Below are 20,177 nucleotides of genomic sequence, written 5' to 3'. Positions count from 1 at the left end.
TCCCCATCAATATATCATGGAATTGTGATCCGTACCTATTTGAGATTAACTTAAAATGATAGTAGAGGACCAGAGCAAGAACATTGTATATCTCTTCTTTCTATGTTATCAAGACATTAAAGAAAAAAACTTTTACCAAAAACAAAACAAGAAAAAACAATGTTGCATTCATTATGCAGAACACATCTGAGAAGGTTATTGCTAAAAAATAATAATAACCGTCTTACCTTAGGTTTGAGTGATGTCGCTCCTCTGCCTGCGAGGCCTTGAGCTTCTTCACGCCGGTTATGTCTGAGCTCTGCCTGCTCCTCTTTGTTTTCTGTTTGCCTTTTTCTGCTCCTGAGGTGGTGGAGTTAGGCAGCCTTTGTTCTGATGATCTGGAGATGGGAGTTGTTCTACTGCTCTGGGAGTGTGCGGAGGTTTGTGTTTGGGTGAACACTCCAACAACACGACCTTTGGCAGGGCTTAGAGAGGTGGCTAGAGTAACAGTGGTGTTATGACTGGAGTCCACAGTATGGGCTCTTAGGATAGGCTGGTGCTGTAAGTGGACATTACTAACATTTGTCTCTCCTTGCTGTTTGACAGCCATGCTGATAGTCTGTTGGGTGGGCAGGACGCAGATGCCGCTGGCTATAGATGTCTGCACAGCGCTGAGCTGTGACAGCAGAGGAGCTCCTGCTGATTGAAGGACCATTGGCTGTTCCGACAGGCCCAAGCCGCGTGTGCTTGCATTGAACAGGAGGTTGCTAATTGGCCCTGTGATCTCAGTAGAGCTCAGCACCGGGGTGGAGAGGGAGACCGTTCCTGGTGCAAGAAGGCCAGCTGCACCACTAGAGGGCACAGACACAACATTCAACACTGACTGACTGGGGTTGAGACCAGAGACTGTGCAAGGTATAAGGTGAGTGGAGGAATCGTGGCCCAGGATACCAGGCTGGGCAGTACCGGAAATCCTCTGCTGAAGGAGGGTAGTGGGATCCAAGTACATAACCCCACCCGATTTTGGTCTCTTGATAATATTTGGGACCTTGCGCTGAGTAGAAAGGGTGCCAGAAATGCTAGCAGTAATCTGAGGGGAAGACAGGTTGATGAGGGTCATGCTGGGAGGGCCCACTTCAGATGGGGCCAGAGTAGGCTGGCTACGGGAACGGGCCAGCTTTTTGCTTTTTCTTGGCTGAGGACGAGAGATGGGCCTTTTCTTGCCGTGAGCAGAGGCGAGTACAGTCGGGGAAGAAGTGAGAGAGGAGTGACTGGACACTATGGCAACGCTGGTATGACAACGACCAGCCTCTGAGACCAGAATCTGGGGCTCGTGGGGCAACCCAATGAGAAGCCCTGAGGTGGTGCTGGGGATTCCCGTCTGGAAGCCTGTCTGTGTGGCTCCTGTAAAGGTATGAATCTGGGAAGAGTGAGTCATGGTGCCCAGGACTTTGCCACCAGCAGGAAACATTGGCTGGGCTGTAGATAACGCAGTATTCAACCCAGTGGTAAGTGTCATAGTGTCCATCACTCCTGTAGCACTAATTTTTTGGGCGACACCATTAGGGACGGTCTGAAGAACGTAGAGAGGCTGGAACTGCTGATTGACCACAATGAGCTTGTCAGGGCCCGGTTTGATAACTGCTGGGCTGGAAACCTGAGCCTGGGATGGTCCTGGGCCAGGAACTGGACTGGGGCTGCCTGCAGCAGCAGCGGAAGCCGGGAGATACTTCTGACCCTGAAGAGGGAGGGAGGGTGAACTTGGCAAACCAGGGGTACCAGAGCTCCTGGGGACATCCTGGTTACCTGGAGGTTCAACCACCTGGCCAATGGCAGGGCTCGGAATGAACTGCTCAGGAGTCATGTGACCCTCTGTGACTAGTGTGACCCTGTTTCCCAAAGTTGCAGCGTCGTGCTGATTCTCCGACGGTGACACACCAGGCCCTGCTCTTTTCTTTTCCCCGCTCTTTTCTCCACGGATTATCTCTGGATCAGCGGTCAAGCCCAGCATGGTGCGGTCTGAGGTATCGGAGATGAGACTCCCAGCAGTGTGGTTCTGACTGGTGTTGACGGAAGGGCTGCGTGTGGTCAGGACAGAGAGGTCAGAAGGCAGCTCCAAAGGAAGATATGGCTCCTCTACAGTGTGGCTATTCACACTACTCTCCACTACACCTCCATCTCTCAGCACTGGGCAACTGCTGGGAAAAGTCATCAAACAGAATGTCTTTGGGCCGGTTGACATCCACTCCAGCATAGCCCTCATCCAGGAGCAGCTCTGAGGAGGACGGCTCAGCCTGCTGACCCAGAGCCTGCATTGACATGGAAGGTGTGTTGAGGACAAACTCCATGATGTCAGATGGCAAAATGTTACCACAGTCATCACTGTTGTTGTTGTCAGAGTCTGATTTAAGCAGGTCTGTGCTGAGGGACAGTTGGGCCTCAAGAGGATCCTGACCCTGACTCTGCAGCTGGGACTTGACCCCGCCTCCGAGAGGAAGACAGTTTTCTTTCTGGTTCTTTCTGCCTTCTCGCGTGTTGCCGCTTGCAGCTCCACCGCTGTTGTCAGCCTCCTTGCTCGAGTCATGGGAGTCAGCTTTCTCAGTGTGCCTTTCTCTGCCCTTTCTCTTAGGTGTGCTCTTATGTGGCGTGGAAGAGGAGGTGGCTTTGGTGGTGGTGGTGCTGGTGGTACAGATGCTGGTATCGCTCTCTGAGCCATCATCAACGCCATCAAGCTGGCCAATATGCTGCTTGCCTAAGGTCCTGTCAAACACAGCAAATATCATATGTCAGATTATTAAAGACAACAGAAAATAATCACAAATAAATAAAGGGTTCCCACACTTTCTGAAATATCAAATTCAAGGACTAGGCGTAGCTTGGGACACTGATCAAGGTTAATTGCTGTTACAATACTCACAATTGTTATAATGAGAACCAGCTGAATTTACAGAGGCTCACAGACAATTAAATTAACAGTTAAAAAGAGAGGCTCGAATGTGAGAACACTTTTCAATTGTGCTGTGTTACAGTGATGGCCGACTAAAAATATCTATTTTCAAAAACCTTCAACGGTCATTGTGTGTACTTACAGAGCACTCAGCATGTCCTCTTCAGCTTTTCCTTGTGCCCTCTGTTGTTGCTGCTCCTCGTCTTTTAGGAAGCGCTGAAGCTGGGATCCCCTTCCCAGACACTGGTCTATCCCTTCTATAGATGGTAGGCCCTCACCAGGGTTAATTATTGTTCGGGTGAAGTTGTAATAGTAAGGGTCTTTACCCCTCTGTTTCATTACATTGTCTTCATCCTCGCCACTGTCCCCTGACGAAGTGGAGGTGCTCATATCATCTGCTCCATCCACCTGGCCCTCAGCTGACTTCTTGCGGCCACCGCTCCTTCTCTTAACCACAGGCCCGGTTCCATCCCCACTGCCGTAGAAAGGAAGGTCCTCTTCCCCATACGAGCGAACCCCATAGAAAGGTGTGAGGCCGAAAAACATGTTGGAGCGTGCGCGGGCACTGCGTCGAGGGTAGCGCCGCTTGGCTGACCCTGACCCGTCACTGTCATCCTCGTGATGTTTGTCATCCATGCCTCTGTCGTGGTCATCTTCTGGGCCATCACCCTCATCCTCTGTGCCTTGAGTGAGGAGGCTGTGGTGATCTCGAAGTTCGCTGTGCGAGTGCTCCTTGCGCATATCCTCTTCCTCTGTTTGAGTTTGGGTGTCAGATTCAGAACTGTCGCTGCTGCTGGCAGAGGGGGAGGAGAAAAGAGCGGAGCGGGCAGAGCGACGAGTCCCGTGGCCAGCAGGAGAGACGGTGGAGGTAGTGGTCGTCAGACAGGAGGAAGAAATACTACCCACAGTGCTGGTCCCATTAGGGTCAGCCTTGATATCAGTCTTTAGTGGAGTTACAGTAGAGAGTTTAACGGATCTCTTTTTCTCTCTAGAGGACAACGGAAGCTGGTTAGTTGTTGGTTTGGTGTTAGACTGAGACGAGGTCTTCACTCCTTTCTCTTGTGCTAAACCACCCTGCTGCAGCTGCTGCAAGTTGTCCAGACTGGAGCTGTTCTTCCTCTCAGGACAGGAGTAATTTTCTCTGCTCTTTGAGGACGATCGGTCCCCTCCAGGGTTCTCAAGCTTCTCCCCCTGAGCCTTCCCATGAGCTTTGGTGCTGTTTCCAAGCACTGGAGCTTTGCTATTGCTGCTGTTGTGAGAGCTGGGGTTTGTAGCATGTGCATTGGTGCTGCCAGTCGCTTTAGTATTATTGTTGAGAAGGGGAATTTTGTTGCTGCTGTTGCTGTTTTGAGGAGTCTTTTCTCTTTCCCGGTCTTTGGACACCTCTCTGCTGCCTGTCTTAACTTTGGGGTGTTTGTCTTTGGCAGCTGGTGCTGCAACTGGGGAGGCTAGGTGCATGGATCCTCGCTTGACAACGTCATCTTCTGCTGGTGTCCTTGACTGCCACACAGGCTTCATAGCTGCTGCTGTGGCTGGACCTGATTGGTAATCGTTTGATTTCCGTGAAATGGATTTCTGAAATGAGGACTGTGGGGCGCCAGATTTCCCAACAACAGAGTCCTTAAGGAGTGAAGCTGGCATTACATTTCCAGTGCCACTACTACTCTCCTTTCCTGAGCTGGGCTTGTCCTTAGACTGGGTGATGCTAGAAGTGGGGGTGGCCCTGTGACGAGGCAACAAACTTGCAGACACATCCTGGTCCTTGCCTCCGTGTTTCCCTTGCTTGTCTGTCTGCTTGGTGTTGCCACCTCTCTGCTGACCGGTGAGAACAGCAGTGCCCACAGGAGGGGAGGACTGGCCTGAGCCTGCAGGGGCCAGTCTGGGGCTCTTACTTTCACCTCCAGCATGTTTGAATTGACTGCCGGGGTTACTATCTTTCCCTGAGCCAGAGTCTTTGTTTTTCTCTGTGCTTCTATAACTGGAATCTCTAGAGGGTGGTCTACCCTTGTCAGAGTCTCTGCTAGATGGTCTGTCTTTACCTTGTCCTGAGTCTTTTCCGGTTTCCCTGCTATATTGTCTATACTTCTCAGAGTCCTTTAGCCCTGCATCTCTACTGAGAGACCTAGCATTTTCCATATCCTTATAGCTGGGATCTCTAGAGGATGATTTGCTTTTATCTGTTTCTCTATTGCCTGAATCTCTGCTTGCCTGTCTCCCCTTCTCAGAGTCTCTGTTTGCTTGTCTCCCCTTTTCTGAATCTCTTACGGGATCTCTACTGGGAGGTCGTCCCCTCTCAGATTCTTTCAGACCCGAGTCTTTACTAAACGGTCTCCTCTTTTCTGGCTCTTTGGCTGATATTTCACTCTTGTCAGATTCTTTTTGCCCAAGTTCTCTGGATGATCTATTCTTGTCAGAATCCTTAGAAGCTTGGTCTCGACTTGACGCCCTCCCCTTGTCTGCGTCTCTGGATGGTTGTTGTCTGTTTCTGTCTGTGGAGAACGGTCTACCCCTATCATCATCTCTCTGGACTGGACTCTTTGCAGAGTCTTTGCTTAGGTGTTTGGACTTTTCAGGGTCTCTGGCAGGGGAGGGGATGAGGGGAGGGGGTGAGGTAAGGGGTCGTGACACAATCTGAGGTGGGGAGGTCATCCCTCTCTGCCTGTTCAGCTGGTGGGGAGGAGGAGAGAGAGAAGGGGAGCTGTGGCGACGTGAGTCAATATTCCGCATGCCGGGGTTCACCAGGGAGTCTCCTACTGTTACAATCTCATGGCTTTGGGGATGAGAGGTACCTCCTACAAAATAAAAGAAATGGAAATTAAAATGGAGAATACCTGTGGAAGGCCGAAACTGCAGACAATTGAAATTAATTTATACAAAGAAATATCAAAATTATCTGTGATTCTATAACCAAATTCTTTCAAAAAAAATAAAATAAAAAAGGAACGCATATTTATACCTGGGGAGGGCATGGGCCTGGGGCCTATTGAGCGCTGACAAGGGGGGTAGCTGGGGTGTCGGTTCCTGGTGTAAACCCTGAGCTTGGGTGTGTTGGCGGGAGAAAGGGTGTCAGAGCGCCTTGGGGATTCAAATGGATCTGGAAAGTCTAGATATGAAAGAAGTAGACATTTTTACAAAACATAGTTTAGTTTAAGAAATTATCGTCACAAATATGGTTCATAATATTTTAAAACATTGAAACCTGAGGCTTTATAAAATCCACTATAGTCTGTAGTTTACCTGCTATGGAAAGTGGGCTGTGTGCTATCGTGAGATTCTCCTCAGGAGCCATCATGTTTTTCAGGTCAGACTCTAGCACTGCAGGGTGACAAACTAGGATCCTACAGGTATACACACAGCGCTTTCGGGCATCCAAAGTACTCCAGTACACCCGTGAACACCTGGAGAGAAGAGAATTCATTCGGTTTTGCATTTCAATTTCTTCCAGGAGATGTACTTTAACTGAAGGGAGAATAATAATGGTGGCACTAAAAACAGCTTGAAAAGACTTTCAGATAAAGAAAAAAAACTCACTGGTATCCTACAGGGAAGAGTTTGCGTTTGCAGTCTGAGAGTTCAGTCAGTATCCCCAAACAATCAATGGTCATGGAGCCTGCAATGACGTTTTTTAAATCAACATTAAGACCCTGGGAGTAAGTCAAGGGAATGGAAGTTTATCCACCAACATTTACAAGCGATCGACCTACCTATCATCATGTGGACATTTTCAGGCTCCAGTCCTGCAAGCCACTTCCTCCTGAGACTAATGCCCTCCAGGTCCACCAGGATCCTGCGGGTCACCTCAAACCCAGACACCACCTGGAGAAAGAAAATACACAAACATAGGAAAGATATAATTAAGAACATGAAGTCACAGTTCCTAGCTAGGCGTGGTTCATCTACACAAGAAACATACACAAGATTTACTGACGATGGCTGCTATCTAAGTGTATTAATGCATTTTTGATTATATAGTAAATAATTAGATTTTCTTACTTCTCCCTTGATGAGGTCCCTGTGCTTGGGACAATAGACTTTCTTGTCTTCCAGGAAGACACAGTGGCACTGGCGGGCGCACATGAAGTGGTAGTTGCTGGTGCAAGAGGTGAGACAGCAGCCAACTGTGGCCCCTGGCTTTTGACACTTCTCACAGCGCTGAATAAAAAGAACAACAGGTTGTAAAGTTATATCCAATAATTAAGCACTGAAAAAATTGAGCTTTTAATGGACAAAGTGTCTTACCAGCTGTTTTCCCCTGAGTACAGCCATGTGAACATTCTTCAAAGATCCGTCGTCATCTTCAAAAACCTCGGCAGACCACAGGGCGCAGTTCACATGGGTCCATTCATTCTGACCGATGTACAACAGCCTGCCACCCTCCTGAAACCAACAGGCAGATTGTTTAGGTGACACAAAGTCATTCTTGTATTTGTTAAAGAGTGTCCGAGCAGATTCCTGACTCACATTAGTATTTTCGTCCCCATACTTTAGACACAGAACACATTTCCTGTTATCACTAACGCCTGGCGGAGGAGGGAGCTCTGGGCTGTCGTCACGATCTGAAGAGAAGAATTTATAAGAAAACAAATAAGTGAAAAGGTTTGCAAAAACATGTAAGTATTCGTACAACTATTTGCAGAATGTCCTTACCAGGTAGGAGCGGGGGTGGTGGGGGTAGAGATAGAGGGAGAGGAGGATGGGAGGCTGGGGAATCTGGTTCACCGGGGGTCTTGGGACGAGGAGCTGGGATGATCTTTTTCATGAGGTGGGGGAGTTCAGCGCGGGAAAGCTCCTGTCTCTCTTGCCACTGGGCGTAGTTGTGGTCCAGCGACGGAGGCAGCACAGCATTCGGGAGAAGCCCACTGCTGGAGAACAATGGCAAATGTAGACAGGCAATATTAAACTGGTGTAAAAAAATAGAACAATCCCAAAGAACTTAAAAATAAACTGTGTGGCCGGGAAACAAGACTCGTCACGTGTCGAAACCTCAGATTAATGGATAAGCAGCTTCAGGGGCATACGGTGGGGGTTTTCCCAAATAAAAACAGTCTTGGGAATTTGAAAAAAATAGTTATGTGCAGAAAGTTATAACAAGCTGAGAATATAGTATTAGCAAAGGAATATTATCTGAACATGGCATGAAGTGTGAGTAAGTACAATCTTGATAAATACATTTTTAATTATTCATCTGTACAACAGTATAGATTTGTCTCTCGGTTAGATCTACTCAATTAAACTCATATCTACCAACAGACATCACAAACAAGAGGAAGGGCAATCAGACTGAGATGATGCAAATATAAATTCTCAGCTCTGAATTAACTAATTATTTATTGTGTAGTCTTATTAAAGTAAACATGAAAAATCAAATGCTACTGATCCAAGTATTTAATAATAATAATAATAATAATAACTTTAAACGGCTCTAATAACAATACATGTGATGTATACATTTTTGTGAAAGAGGTGATGCAGAAAAATGTTATCTCAAAAATATAAAATAGGCTGCTATCTTTATGCAAGATAATGTATTCTCTAACATCACCCATGCACAAACTGTTTGATTTACCAGCGAGCCACACGACTGGAAAAATATCCCTACACGCAGTCACCAATTTTACAAAATACAATAACAAAAAGATTGTATATCAGGTGTTACAGAGAGAGATCAGAGATTTTAAGAAGATAAGTGTGATCTTTTGATTAGTACTGAAAGGGTTGTTAATCCTTCAGAAACAATCATACATGTGTATTACTGTGAACATTTTAAGTTTTTTCCAAAGAAGACGTGCGCTTTAACAAGAGTTCTGATAGTATGTGAGAAGTGATAATAATCAAATCCAAGGAGCTTTGCCAAGTTTTGTCAAGTCAAGCAAGGCAAGGCTGGGTAATTGGTGGGATGTGAAGTCTCATACTTAATAAGAAAGCAGAGGAAATTAAACAGGCATCCATCGAATGATGGCCACAGTACTGGAGCACTGATACATAATGTAACAGACCAAACTGACAAGTAAACCATAATCAAACCACAAATATGTGTCAAAGAGCCTTCAAATGAAATTGGACACTGCTATGGTTTGCCTCCCACAGTGCCTGGAGGACAGGCAGAGTAAATGGTCTGGGAAAGCTGAAATCTATATAAGTGAACCAGTGAGAGAGAGTGTGTGTGTGTGTGTGTGTGTGTGTGTGTGTGTGTGTGTGTGTGTGTGTGTGTGTGTGTGTGTGTGTGTGTGTGTGTGTGTGTGTGTGTGTGTGCGTGTGCAGGAAACATTCCAATATGCAGAGCCATAAAACCATCCTATTCAATTACAAAGTGAAAGATTCACATAGCCACAATTGGCTATGAGCTTTGAGTTATTCCTTATAATAATGTCAAATGATAACCCTATCATCTCTGTAAACAGCATCAATTATTCAGTATGATCATTATATCATTAATCATGGATGTAAGGCATGTGCACTAATCAATAGTGCTGCTGTCCTCTATGAATAAGTTTGAGGTAACTGCTAGCATGTTCAGACAAACTGAACTAAATACAGCTAAAGGGAAGAAATGTCATTGATCCTGTATTTTCAATACAGAAAGCCCATAAAAATATAGATGTTGGCGTTATCTTCTCAGTAGATATTTTATAAATCACACCAACCAGTGTTATTCTGAGTGTATAGGCCTCTAGTCGTCTATTACCTTCACTTACATTCACCACTAAGCTTTCCAGTGGGCTCATCAGAGAAACTGTGGAATCAATTTAATTACTGCAGCTTTAAATCTTAACTGGTACCTCTTCCACTTCATGGATCTACTCCACTCAGTTACTAATTTCTTAAATTGTTAAAACAAATGTTGATGTTGTGGCCTGGAAAGTTTTTAGCCCCTGTTCACTGCTCACCTCCCCACTCTATATGCAAATAAACAAGTACTTTGTTCTCGTTTTCAAAGACCAAATGTGTTGTTTTTAACCAGCGGGAGGCAGCAATACATTTCCCCTGCCTAATCTTTTAATAATAAAATAAAAAGAAAAAATCTAAACAATACAGAATGGGGCTATTCCTTGCCGGGTTCCAGGCAAATCGCCCAAGATGTTTGACGTACTTGTAATATAACTCTATGGGTTATTGGAATTGTTTTTGCCTGTTGTTGCACTTTATTAATATCAAGCCGCTGGCGCGCAAATTGGTACGTACTACCGCTTACGCAGAGGACGTCAGTAGAGTAGGCGGTAAATAAATGTGGCCCAGAACACCTTCTAATTGGAACATATCTCAAAGCGTCTTGGGTGCATTCACACTTAAAGCTGTTCATTAGTGATCAGATCACCCGAGACGCATGTTAAAGCCAGGTGTGAACACGGCCATAGTTGTGATTCCCAAAACTGAACATCACACAGAATTGTAGATTTTCTAAACCACTCAAAAAGATAAAGTGATGATCATATGAAAACCCGATCTTCCCTCTTTGTTGTTATTTCCACTCATTTTACTAAGAGGTTTTTGTTACAGTCAGCCGACACATTTTATAAATATTAGTTCACTGCTTTCTGGTTTCCTCCTATATACAGATGATGGCACAGCTTCTCCCAGAGAAACCACATCTTACTCCTCATTTCAATAATTATAGACCTGCAGTTCTTCACCAAACTCTTTGGACGCGTTCACATTACAGGAGTATTACATTTCCATTTTCTTCTCTGTTATTACACTACAAGTTTGGAAAATAACGGCACATCACAGACAATACTACTAAGATTGAGAGCACTGCCTGTTAGGGGCCGTTGCTTGAATATTGACTTTCAGACTTTGTTCATATCGGTTTGAGGTTTCATTTGAACTTCTTCTCCAGTACTTTTGACTTATTTTATGGCTGTACTTTCAAACCCTTTTCAAAAAAAGTGTAAACTGCTACAGCAAGTACAACAATCTAACTAATGAAAAGAAGAACTGAAATAATTACCTCATAACACTGTAAACTAGATCTAAAACCAACCGGTATGCTTACATAACTGTACCGTGTGACTGAGAGCAGTTGGATACTGTGCACTGAACACTACGCAATCAGTACAACCTCTTGTATAGACAACGATGCGATAGACACTCACTTGGCAGAGACTTTTTGCCTTTCCCAGAGCCTGGACTCTTTCACTTTGAACCACGGGAAGATTCGGTCCATTTGCTGAAAGAAAAACAACAACATTCAATGAGGTTTGCATATCAGCCTACTGAAGCACTTGAACTGCATTTGGGGCAAGACGGTGGTTAGTTATAATGTAGCTCAACTTGAAGGGACCTTGCTTGATGTTGCCATACTAAGCCCAAGATACTTAAAGCACGATGAGTAGGATTTGTAGTTTTAGCTTGTAAACATATTATTTACAGTTGGCCACTCCTCCTTGGCTCAATGAGGTTTACGATTCCCTTATTTTAGCCTCGCAAACTTTTCAGCGGTGTGTCCGTCAATGTTGTAGTTTCCTTGATTCTGTGCTTACAATCTGGCACCTGAGGTATAGAGGTTGATGCCCAAATATGTCTCGAACACAGCAGAATGAAACATCTAGGCTGAAGGCTGCAGGGTCTTTACAGATACAGACTACTAGTGAGTTATAAGTTATCATTGAGAGGGATTACTTTTGGGTAAATCTAGAACTTGTTTGTTTTTTAGGAAAATCCTACTCATTGTTCCTTTAACACGCTCTGCTACAGGGTCAGCCCAATCAGCTGATGAAGAAAATATATATTTTTTAATTTTCAAAAACACCAAACATGAGCATGTGTGTAAATCTGTGTGTGTCTGAAAACAATACGACGTCATATAACTTAATGAACAAAACATTAATTGCCTGACGCGAAGTGTACAATTGTCCTACGACCATTCATTGTGGAATTTGAGAGTTCTTGTGAACTGCACTGTCATTTTGTTGTGTTTTCAATTGTGCTGAGAGGACTGATATTATCCATATGATCCAGAGTTGATTTGAGGTTCTTACCCGAATGAAGAAAGATTTGACCATGCTGTTTGCTTTCCTGCTCTCAGGCTGGCCACCGTCACTGTTGATGGCTGTCTGAATGATTCGTGCAATATCATCACTGAACTCCAGCTGGGAGAGAAATGAGGAACAGACACGCACACGCAGAGAGTGATTGTAAAAACAGTGAAGTGATGATGAACACTGGTGGAAAGGTCATAGCCGAAGCTGTCGATGTTAATCCACCATTATGCAGCACAGGCCAGATTCAAAAGACGTGGACACATATACGAACAATATTGAAATCTACAACAAAAAATGCTTTAAATGCTATGAATCTTTTATCTGCACACTGCTTTGCAAGAGCTTGTGATGGCGTCTGAATCAGCCACCACTATTCCAAATCAATCAAATCATTAGGCAAACAGATATTCTCATGTTCAGAAAATGTTTACCCTCGTTTAGCTTGCATAGATGCCTCCTATCCTCTAATCAGTGTACAGTAAATACACACACACATGAAGTCATTTGACACCTCTCATATGGTCTCTTGAAAAAGCACCAGGTCCTGTTTGTCAGAGCAGCAGAGACACTGCTCCAAATATATACTTACCACTGAATTGTAGCGACCTTGATCCATCTTTTTCTCAACTGAGTCCAGGTCTGGAGGGGAGTCACTGGGCAGTGTGGAGGTGACTTCCGTCAGGACTGGAGGATCGGGGCCCTCCGGGGAACGACGGGATGGAAGACTCTCCTCTGTCTCTGGGTTCAGCTCTGGAGGCTTCACCGCCTGCACAAAGCCAGAGAGTTACACTGTGACAAGATCTCACCGTAATGTTAATTTATCTGTGGTTGCTGCTTCAGCCGTTTGAAACTGAATATGTCTGTGCATCTACAGTGTTTATTCTGTAATCATGAGTGCAGCACTAGAATAATAATGACTATATTTATATAGCAGCTTTAAAAAACAGAGTTTACAAACTGCTTTGACAGACAAAATAAAACAAAAGCAAGATATCCAGAAGGCAATATAACAACAGAAAGAAACAGTAAGGCCAAACAAAGGCAAGACAACATTATGGAATAATTAAAACAAGAACACAAAAGATGCAAAAGCTTAGCAGACAGAAGACAAATTACAATAAAAGATAAGAACAGTAACAGATATAAAAACAATAAAAGCGATAAAAAGACGACCTCACATAAAAGCAATCTACAAAAAGAAGTTTTAAAAGTGATTTAAATGAGGTCTCTAATTCAGCAAGGCTTATTTTCTCAGGCAGGTCGTTCCAAAGTGGAGGTGCCCTGATTGCAAAGGCAAGTCACCTTTAGGTTTAAGCCTCAGCTTTGGAATGGTCAGAACACCACCTGAGGATCTAAGGCTGAGAAGTTGCTCATATGCGGTCAACATTTCTGCTACGTAGCTTTGAGCCAGACCAAGACGAGCTTTAAACGTGATCAGTAAAATCTTAAAATGAATTCTAAATCAAACAAGGACACACTAGGGAGAAGCCAGGATTGAAACCGTCGTTGGAGGCGAGAGAATGACTTTTGGTTTATAATTAATAAGGTCAGGTACACCACTACTAAAGAAATGAATGAAAATCTAATTATACTAGAATTTCAAAAACAGCTATTGGTACTGAAACCACAGAAGAAGAAACAGCAGTGTGTGTGTGTATCGTACCTGTCTGTAGCGTAACAGGTGTGAGGATGTGCGTGAGTTGAGCAGTGCAGTGAGGACATGGCGAACGCATCCCTGAAGCTCCCTCTCCAACGCCGTCCTCCACTCGGCCGGATGGCGTTCAGTACATTTGGTACACGTGTAGACAACACTCTCTGGCAGCTTTGATAGCAGCTCGTACATTTCATCTGAGGGACAGCGAAAGATGACAGGTTATTAGGTCTCTCGGCACCTCATCAGCATGACTGCACTCGCACGACTGCTGTCAGTCAGCAGCACAGACACTGACGAGACAAATGAAGTGCAACATGTGCTACTGAATACTAAAGACAGCACACTGCTTGTCAAGTACATACAGTAAACTTGTGTCTTAATACCTGTCAGATTCTCACACTTGGCATGGACCCAATGGTTGCAACGGCCACACTCCATCATCTTGCTGTCGTAGTCATCATCATCATAGCACTTATCACACAGGGGGCAGAAGTTTCCTGAGAGAGAAGATGGCAACAGGTTTAAACCAGAAAGAATACCAGTGGTGTATATCTACTGACTCTTTAAGGCTGGGGTAGGCAAAAAGAAAAACAGAATTTGTAAATACAGCCCTCATCCTGCAGCTCTTCTGTAAACACTCCTCTGTCCTAAGTCCCTCCCACCAGACGAGCACAGGCATATGCACACAATTCATACAGTATCCTATACGAGTACTAGTCATTAATTTAATCATCTCAATCGTGATTGTGATCCCCATGCCGTTATATAGCGCCAATTCTATAAGAATAACCATCCTGTTTTCTTTGGAAACATGTGGCCTGTAAAGCCAGTTAAGATGACAAACTGGGATTTGAGGCTCTCATAAGCTACAGACGTATCTGCAGCTGCAAGCCTTTGGCTAGTGCTAGCAGTAGGCTAAACTATTAGAAACATTTCCACGTGTTTTATTGTCAGATTCTCTTTTTGATAAGTCTGTGCTTTTTTTGTGCTTTTTTTAGGTTGCTTTGCAGTGTAGGCAGTTGTTGCCAATGCTGAAATAGCAACTTTTCCAAAAGGATCTTCCACCGTTTTATCAGACATTCACCGGAGGGACATGCGCGCAACTGCATTTGTAGAACAGCCAATAGGAATGCCCTCTCTCTGAAATGGCCTGTCTCCCATCGCGGGCTAGATTTTCTAAAGCCTGAAAACAGAGCCAAGAGGCGGTGCAAAAGAGTAGTTTACCCTCAGACTGCTTGAATTACAATATGCTGAGAGGTTATTATGACATCTTTGCCCAATGACGCCAAAAAAAAACTGCCTACCCTAGCTTTAAGAATGAACAGCATTTTGGGCTCTGCACGCTTGTCACTTACCTTTAGCAAAGAGTTTGGCACAGTCATGACACATGGAGAAGTCATGTGACCACTGGGCATCCCACGACTTCCCGGGTTTAGTGGCTCCACAACTCTTACAACGCACACACTTGGTGCACACCTGAAAAGAAATAACACATAAACAAGGTGGCGACTACATGGCAGAAAGTTGCAAGCGGTCGTGTAAAGAGCAGGAATGGTGTGAAAGTGACACTGGGTGAGGAGTAAAATGTTTTCATAGACGCTGCCTGTGAGTGGGTGCCATGAATGTAAGTAACACTGTCGTGAGAGGTTGGAAAAATGTGCGAACAAAAGGAGAGGTAAGAGAAAAATGTGGGAGCATACTGCTAAAGTTTGGTCAGACACTGGTGAAACTGGTACATAAAGATGAGAGGGTGAAGAGGAGCCTAAAGGAAGAGTGTTGTGTATGCATACCCAGACTCTTTTCTTCTTGGTGGGTCTGGTAGGGTGGTTGGGACCGAGGCACTCCGGGTGATAGCTGTTACGGCACTTATCACACTCTAGCAGCTGCTGCTACAGTGACAGAGGCCACATGTGAGATGGGATTATTGAAATAGCAAATGAGGCAACATAAAAATGTCTATGCATAACAACCAACACAGTTCTGTTCATAGGAAATTAGATACAAATATGTCACCTGCTTGTGACTTGTAATGGTGGCATTCACCCCAGCCAATCAGCGGTGTTTTGAGTTAGATGCAACATTACAGTGTTTTCAAAAGAGGATCAGTGTATCTACAATGTTATGCAGAGATTTAACTACTACAGTTTATTGATGGGCACATTCATAAGTGAGCTTCACGGATCACTGGACCACACACACACACCGCATTTATATTTTCCATTTGCAAACGAAGAGCCATGGACAAGTTAACAACTGTTTGATAAGACTTTCTCTCCATCTCTTTGGCAATGAAACTGTGATTAAAGTTTAAGGTGCATTAAAGGTGCCTTGTGGAGTTTTTGGCCACTAGTAGCGCTATGGAGCAATATTATTTTAAGTGTGGTTCATTCGTGTTGTTTGTTCTTGTCCACTTGCACGAGGGTGCACTTGCATCTGCATGCAGGTGACACAATACACAATCCTGCCAATGGTTTCACACTAATTCACTGATCTGCAGGTGGCGGTATTGTGCCGAGAAACACAGAAATGTACCAGCAGGGCAGGGAAGAAGAAGAGTGGTATCAAGTAAGCATGGATGTAAACAATGAAACAATGCTTTAAACAAATTTTGCGAAGGTATTTTTTGAGGAAGGAAATGCACTCAACACGTTTGTTAGATCTCAAGGACAAAATTTGTGAAAATGCTTGGTGAGGAATGCTGGCTGTAAACAGAAACTATAAAACTCCACAGGGTACCTTTAAGAAGGATTTTGAAGATCATCTCACACCATGCACATTTTACACAGTATTTAAATAATAAAATCGTAGCAGGAATCCAAGAGGCTGATTAAGTGCTGTCTGCTGGCAAGGCTAACGGATTTCTTTCTAGGGAAGATTCTCCAGCTTTACACACTGTCACTCCACACTAAGCTTCTTTTATGTACAACTTTAAAATGAACAGAACTGAACTGAAGGGCTTACTTTAGTTTTCTGGTGCTGGCGTCCACAGGCCTGGCAGAACCTGCATCGTCGACAACACCAGTTCTCAAACTGCTCCTGGAGAGGGCGCTCTGACTCCCCCAGGCAAAAGAGATGGAACGGTTCACAGCATACCTGGCAGAAGACAAACTATAGATACAGAGAAAGAGAGAGAAACAACATATAGAGAAAGGTGGGGGGGGGGGGCGGGGTGGGACAGAGACCGTCAGAATATAGGTTTACTCATTGTTATGTCAGGAAATTTATCTTGAACATTTTCAAGACAATGACAGTTATTTTTACCTCAACATTTCCACTGCTTGCACATAAGAAGCAGAGCACCCGGGGCGTGACAGGCACAGAGGTGAGCAGGCTGAGACCGCCAGCCTCCCACACCTTCTCCACATCATGGTCCCTCTTGAAATCCACTCTGATACGATGCACTCCGTCGCAGGGCGCTCTGGACTTCGCCTGGCCCCTAGTCGAGGGAGTGCTTAGCCAGTTTAAAGTACTGCTGCTGGGGGGTTTACTGGTCAGCGGCTGCTCGTGGTTATCAGAGGAGAGAGATAGAGGAGTGTGAATATCAGAAATTACAAACGATTTATACATAGAGCATTCAAAGTTGTTTTGTTTTTTATGAAGAGATTAAAAAAAAACTAAAGTAATTGAATAAAGCTCATACAGTGATTACTTCTTACCTTGTCTTTTGGTCTCTGTTTAGGAGATGGAGGAACAGAGCGAGAAGATGGCTTCTTCAACTGTTTGGATTCAACTATGAAAAAGAGACAGGACATAACATTCAAATAAGAATAGAGTTAAGTATAAACTATATCTTTTTTTATAACTTTAATACAGGACATAGAAGTTACCTGTATCTGAAATGGTTGTAGTTGAGCTCTGCGGTTGTGATGAGTGCTGCTGGGGTTTCTTCTTGGGCTCGCTCAGAGGAATCTTGGGTGGAGCTTCTTTTTTTGAAGGTGCCTGACTGGAGAGAGGCCGTTGCTGCTGTTGTGACGGTTGATGAGATTGCGTAGACTGGGAGGGGGAATTCTGGGCTGACGATGACGGGGAGGAAGATGATGAGGATGAAGAAGATGATGAAGTGGAAGAGGAGGATGACGAGGAAGAGGAGGAAGAGGTTGGTACTGACTGCTGTGGTTTGTGTCCCTTCTTACTGATGACGCTGCTCGTGACTGAGGGTGGTTTGGCATCTGGTGTCGGGGCTGGAGACTGAGTCTGGGCTGTGACTGTGGTGGGCGCCTGAGGGGGGTCGACTGGGGCAGGGGAAGAAGCGAGAGCTGGAGATGATTGCTTTGACGACGGCTGCAGTCTTGACTTCTCCTCTCCCAACTTGAGTGGAGGAGTTTCACTCTTTTTGCGGAGAGGCTCCTCTTTTGGTGGCGCAGGAGGGGGTTTATGGCCAGACTCTGAGATCGGTCCTTTTACCGGATTGAGAACCTCCTTCTTCTCAGACAACTTGTTCTTTTTCTTGTCTTTCTTGCCTTTCCCTTGCTTCTGAAGAAACATCTTTGAGGGCATCCACTGCAAGTTCTGACATTTCCTCATCCTGTAGACAGTGTGACACAATTCAACCTTTAATTTCTAAAGAATTCCATGAAGGTTGAATTTGTTATGAAAACACTTGCTTAACAATAACAATAGTTTATTGTGACAAACAGCTCTTCAACTAATACTCACTTGCAGCATTGCTTTTTAATATTTCGTCCTCCAAATTTAGGCTTGTCGAGACAGTTAGTACAGACACCGCAATCTTCTGGAACTTGGCAGCCTGAGCATTGGCCACAGCGTCGCGACCGACGCCCCTTCTTGGGAGGAGCTTCTTGAACGGCTTTCTGTCGTGTCTCCCGTGGCTTTATAGGAGGGGACTGAGGCTCTGCTTCCTCGGAGCCTGCTACTGATGACTTGTCTGTAAGAAGAGATAGATCACAGATGGAGCATCATTACTGACACACAGTAGTAAAGGATTTACTTGACTCACTAAGGTTTACATTTTTGGACCTTTTCAGAAAAAATACATATAAGCATCACAATTTTACAATATTGGAGAGAAAAAACTGAACTGCTTCAGACAATAACTTAACAAATGTAAACATTATATAAGACATATGTTTCCCTAAAATATAGCTCTTCATATTTTCAACAATCTGTTCTAGGACACTGTTTCTGTTGCTCAATGGACAGCTCAAATTTTAAATCTAAATTTAGCTAGACAAAAACTAGGCTTTTATGTTTTTTTTATCATCTGTGTGAACAGTAGTCCATGGCTGCGAGTATCAATGGAAAGAAGCATTTAATTTAAAAATACATCAATAATACATCTACTATGTCACACATAATATAATGTGAGATGTTCAAGAGCTTGTCTGAAACACAGATGTGCTCAGATTGAGCTATGGATATGTCACTGACATCAGAGTCTCTGGCCTCACAGTAATTAACATGTTCCAACATGGCATGAAAGCAGTCAAAATAACAGGAACGGGGGAAAGCCAAACTCTACACGCTCCATCACCACTTCACTGTGTACTTGTGCTCTCATTAATGACTGGATTTCTCTGCTCTTGTGATTATTCCATCATCACTGCATGCTGCAGAACGTTTTCAGGACTCACAGATGTTGTGTCATAAATAACAAACGCTCAACTCAGACTGTTCTGAAAATCAATCAGCCTGCTTTACATTGAACCTGTAAACACATCACCCTGCCAAATCCCCAATGTTGCGTAAAGTGATAATCCTGATAATGTGTAGTTAGCTTTTCAAGTTTTATGAATTTTTGTTGATTCTTATAGAGCTTTTTCCTGTACCATCATTACAATTGTTAGGTTAAAAGCCAAGTGTAAGTGTGACAGCCAAAAGGTTGTAATCCACATGCAGGTCAAAGGAGGGGTAAATTAAATGTGCCTCACCATCATTCCCCATGGAAGATAGGATCTTCTCTCTCTCCTCCCAGGGCAAGGCACTAAGTGTGGGCATGTCGTCAGGGAACACGGCCCGATTACGGCCAAGAGCCACAGCTGCACGACGACATACATGCTTGATGCGTGGACCTCGGACTGAGGCCTCTGACGAGTCACTCTCTTGACCCTGCTCACAAGCACACATCACCACAAAGACAGATATTTGAAGAGCATGCTTTATAATAATAACAAATACACAGACAAACATACACCACCACAAATGTACAATGCAACAAGCTGACATGAAAGGATGCTGTTTATGTCCTTAGGGGGTTCATTTCATTTGTTGTGAATGTTTGACAAAACCAATTGAAACTCTTAATCAATAATGATGAGGATGATGAATATTTATTTTCTTGAACATGTGCAATGACTGCCTATAATCATCTAATGTTTAGATAAACAGTAGAAGAACAGGGGAGTATATTCTGGAAAATACTTTCAAAAGCATAGCCAGTGCTGCTTTCTGCATAATGTATGAGGCTACAGAATTCCCCTTGAGTAACACCCTCTGAGGGACTTTCCTATGATGCAAACACAGATTTGTATTTATAGCAAATATTCATAGCTTCATGTAAAATTCACTTGCTTGTGGCATTATGATAAGAATGTGAGAAACAGAGAAGCTTTGATGAGGAGAAACAATAACTATGACAGTAAGACATGAACAGAAAAAC

General features: G+C 44.2%; 1 protein-coding gene across 1 annotated transcript in view; it reads right to left on the bottom strand.

Annotated features, from left to right (window-relative positions):
* kmt2a (lysine (K)-specific methyltransferase 2A) overlaps window positions 1–20,177 on the bottom strand; it is a 43,494-nt gene that overhangs the window by 9,584 nt on the left and 13,733 nt on the right. The window contains 24 exon segments of the mRNA XM_029447190.1: window positions 228–2,158; window positions 2,160–2,739; window positions 3,069–5,718; window positions 5,883–6,029; window positions 6,164–6,324; window positions 6,458–6,536; window positions 6,631–6,742; window positions 6,920–7,078; window positions 7,166–7,303; window positions 7,388–7,482; window positions 7,574–7,788; window positions 11,020–11,093; window positions 11,905–12,015; window positions 12,497–12,673; window positions 13,571–13,755; window positions 13,945–14,058; window positions 14,917–15,037; window positions 15,352–15,450; window positions 16,523–16,669; window positions 16,823–17,059; window positions 17,218–17,291; window positions 17,389–18,086; window positions 18,218–18,446; window positions 19,450–19,627. Coding sequence (XP_029303050.1) covers window positions 228–2,158; window positions 2,160–2,739; window positions 3,069–5,718; window positions 5,883–6,029; window positions 6,164–6,324; window positions 6,458–6,536; window positions 6,631–6,742; window positions 6,920–7,078; window positions 7,166–7,303; window positions 7,388–7,482; window positions 7,574–7,788; window positions 11,020–11,093; window positions 11,905–12,015; window positions 12,497–12,673; window positions 13,571–13,755; window positions 13,945–14,058; window positions 14,917–15,037; window positions 15,352–15,450; window positions 16,523–16,669; window positions 16,823–17,059; window positions 17,218–17,291; window positions 17,389–18,086; window positions 18,218–18,446; window positions 19,450–19,627 — 8,711 coding nt within the window.

This window comes from Cottoperca gobio, chromosome 13, assembly GCF_900634415.1.
Source record: "Cottoperca gobio chromosome 13, fCotGob3.1, whole genome shotgun sequence".
Lineage (NCBI taxonomy): Eukaryota > Metazoa > Chordata > Actinopteri > Perciformes > Bovichtidae > Cottoperca > Cottoperca gobio.
This window is presented reverse-complemented; position numbering and strand designations above follow the sequence as displayed.